At 46.4% G+C, this 2,772-nt stretch overlaps 1 protein-coding gene across 5 annotated transcripts in view; it reads left to right on the top strand.

The window, feature by feature from the left end:
- The first annotated feature begins 227 nt into the window (after nucleotides 1–227).
- Tmem161b (transmembrane protein 161B) overlaps nucleotides 228–2,772 on the top strand; it is a 78,698-nt gene continuing 76,153 nt past the window's right edge. For 2 of the 5 annotated variants that reach the window (XM_031360703.1, XM_031360704.1), the window contains exon 1: nucleotides 339–477. Coding sequence is in view for 2 of the 5 variants with exons in the window: in XM_031360698.1 (XP_031216558.1) it covers nucleotides 335–477 (143 nt within the window). In the remaining 3 variants the exon portion in view is untranslated. Of the gene's footprint in view, nucleotides 478–511; nucleotides 973–2,772 lie in introns of those variants that run through there. The other 3 variants (XM_031360698.1, XM_031360699.1, XM_031360701.1) reach the window with 3 other exon arrangements.

Below are 2,772 nucleotides of genomic sequence, written 5' to 3' on the forward strand. Positions count from 1 at the left end.
GCCTAGAATGTTCTTTACCCTCACTGAACCGACAGAGTAAAAGTCTACAGGCACCCATCTGATCCCTGCTCCAACACAAACCGACGACCAGCGCCCGCGAAAAGTACCTTACCTACTACCTAGGAATCCCGCGGGCGCGCCGCCCCGCCCCGCCCCACCCCGCCCGCCCCGCCCACCTACCTGTGCGCTTGCGCCCCTGCGTTCTCAAGGTCAGCCCCGCCCCCCGCCCGAGCCTCACACCCACGGAAGTAGCTTTAGAGGACGCCTTGCGTCTCCTCCTCTCTGCGTGGCGTGGGGTCGCTGGCGGTCAGGAGAGGGAGGGACTTCCTGTCCCATGCGGGCAGAACTTCCGGCCGAGCCGGAAGACCTTTTCCCTCGCGGTTTCGAGAGGTCCGTTTTGCAGAACCTGGAGGGGAGATTCTGGACGGTGCAAGGGACTCTAGAGTGTCTGTCCCACGACCTGTACCTGGCGTTATGGTGAGTCTTGTGAGGACCAGAGTGACAGCCTTCAGGAGGAAAGGGTGGGGAGGTCAGCCTGTGAAAGGAGCCGGTTGATGTCCCTGCTCGGAATGGAACCTGCTGGAGCGTTGGGGTGGACCTCTGGCAGGACCCCCACCTGCCCAGAGTGCGCGCGGCCGCCGCGGGGGTTCCAGCCTGCCCAGTGACCTGTGGGGTTGCGAGAGGGGCGGGTCTGTCGGAGAACCCAGACTAAGTAGCCTGCCATCGCGTGTGGCCTGTGGCGCCAGGTGGCCCACGGATGACCTTGCTCCACTCACCACCTTGTCCCTGCCACCTTTTCCCGCCGCAGGCGTTTGGTTGAGAACTTCAGAACACAGAAGTACCTTTTGAACACTGGCCGGTCTCCTTGGTGACAAGCAACGCCAAGACACTTCAAGACAAAATTGGCTTCTCTTTAACACTCAACTATTGCAGAACTGAAAAGTCAATGTCACTTTTAAAGAAAGTGCCCAGGTTGAGTCCCAACAGATTTAACCTGAAAGGGAAATTTGTAATTTCGTTTTGTAAATTTGTATTTGCAAGTGTCTTAAAGGTTAGGTGAGAAGGATTTCATAGAACTAAGTAAATATAACTGGTGTGAGAAGGCTGGAAGGAAAGGAGTAACCAAACGGTGTTTTACTGTGAGGCCAGTCATTTTGAGAGTTCTGTGCTGTTTTAGGCTGAAAGAAGGACAAAGTTCAGGGACTTGTGCAAAGAACATCTTAATCAACTTTAGATAAGAAGCAAAGGGTGCTGACTGATCACACTGTTCAGAAGTTAATTTATGAAATGAATGGGATTTTGAAACATCTAGGTTTGGCTTTATTGTGGGAATATGGGAGGAGGGCAAGTGGTTGTGTAGGGGATGGTGACTGCAGTCAACTATTTTCTGGAAGATAAAAGGATTTTTAAAAGATACTTGCTGTTTAAAAAAAGGTAGTTGTGGTTTCCAAGATCCTAGGGCTCTGGTAAAGTTGAACAGGCAGTCAGCCACATGAAAGATTTCAAACCATCTGCAGAGACCTCTATCTTGGGTTCGAGCTTTGACTATGCTGCCGCCTTTTTATGTAGACCAGACTGCCCTGTGATTCAGAGATCTGTCTGCCTCTGCTTCCCAAGTGCTGGGATCAAAGGCATATGCCACTAATGCCAGTTTGGCTATGCCCCATTTTTCAGGGTCAGATATTGCCAGTTTTAGCTGTTGTGTGTGATGATTTTAGCAGGACTTACTGGAAATAAAAACTCACCTGGATCCAGTTGCATACTACCAGGTGACTTATGTTTGTTTTAATTTTATTTTTATTATTATTATTTTTTTATGTTTTGAACCTCTGAATAGTATGGCTTACATTCCTTAAGAGGGAACATTAAAACTAGAAGGAATTGAAGTCTAGCAGCCTCCCCATCTCTTCAGATTTACAGAAGGAAAAATGTGGAGTCTAGAAGCGGCAGTGATAAATGTGAGGTGACGTCTAATAAACTTGGTCTTTTCTAGAAAGTTGACGCTACTGTCTAAAATGATTAAATACATGATAGTCACAGAGGAGCTGAATTAGAATGTTTTCTCAGTATTCTGAGGTCCACAGAACCCTTCTGACAGCTCTAAGGAAACAGATATATTTTCAGCTCATCTCATGGTGACGTTTCACAATGTGAGGCCTGGTAGTTAGCTGTTTCCATTGTGACATTGATCTGTCTTGTTTTTGAGTTAGTTACTTGACTGAAGTTGTTCACCACTATGAAATTGATGCTTGTATATGCAATTGCAATCAGTGCTTGGAATCCTTACAAAGTAAAGCAAGGATGGTCTGGATTTAGGTTGAGCTTGGTTGAATTAACAGTTTCTTTTAAGTTGTGAACCATACAGTGAGAAGAGCACTCACTACACATGAACTCTCAAGACCCAGATCTTGCCCATTAGTTTACTTACATGAATTTGTTTTAAGAGTCTTAACTCTTTGAGAAGTTCTAAATTCCTGACAAAAGTAGAATTGGCTTTTAGTCATCTTTAGATTCTTTACATTCAGTGACTTAGAACTTTGTTTCATGATAAATACATGTTTCTGATTAAGATTTAATTTGGTACAGAGACTTGATGTGCCAGGGTTGGGGGATACCCATGGGGCCCTACCTGCTTGGGGTGGGGGGGACAGGGGAAGGATTGTGGGAGGGGGCAGTGAGTGAGATCTAAAGTGAGTAAGTAGAAAAAAAGAGCAAAAAAAGATTTTATATGGTTTCCTTGCACTTTTAGTTTCTTTCTTTCTTTCTTTCTTT

The sequence above is a fragment of the Mastomys coucha genome, unplaced genomic scaffold, assembly GCF_008632895.1.
Source record: "Mastomys coucha isolate ucsf_1 unplaced genomic scaffold, UCSF_Mcou_1 pScaffold8, whole genome shotgun sequence".
In the NCBI taxonomy this organism is placed as follows: Eukaryota; Metazoa; Chordata; class Mammalia; order Rodentia; family Muridae; genus Mastomys; species Mastomys coucha.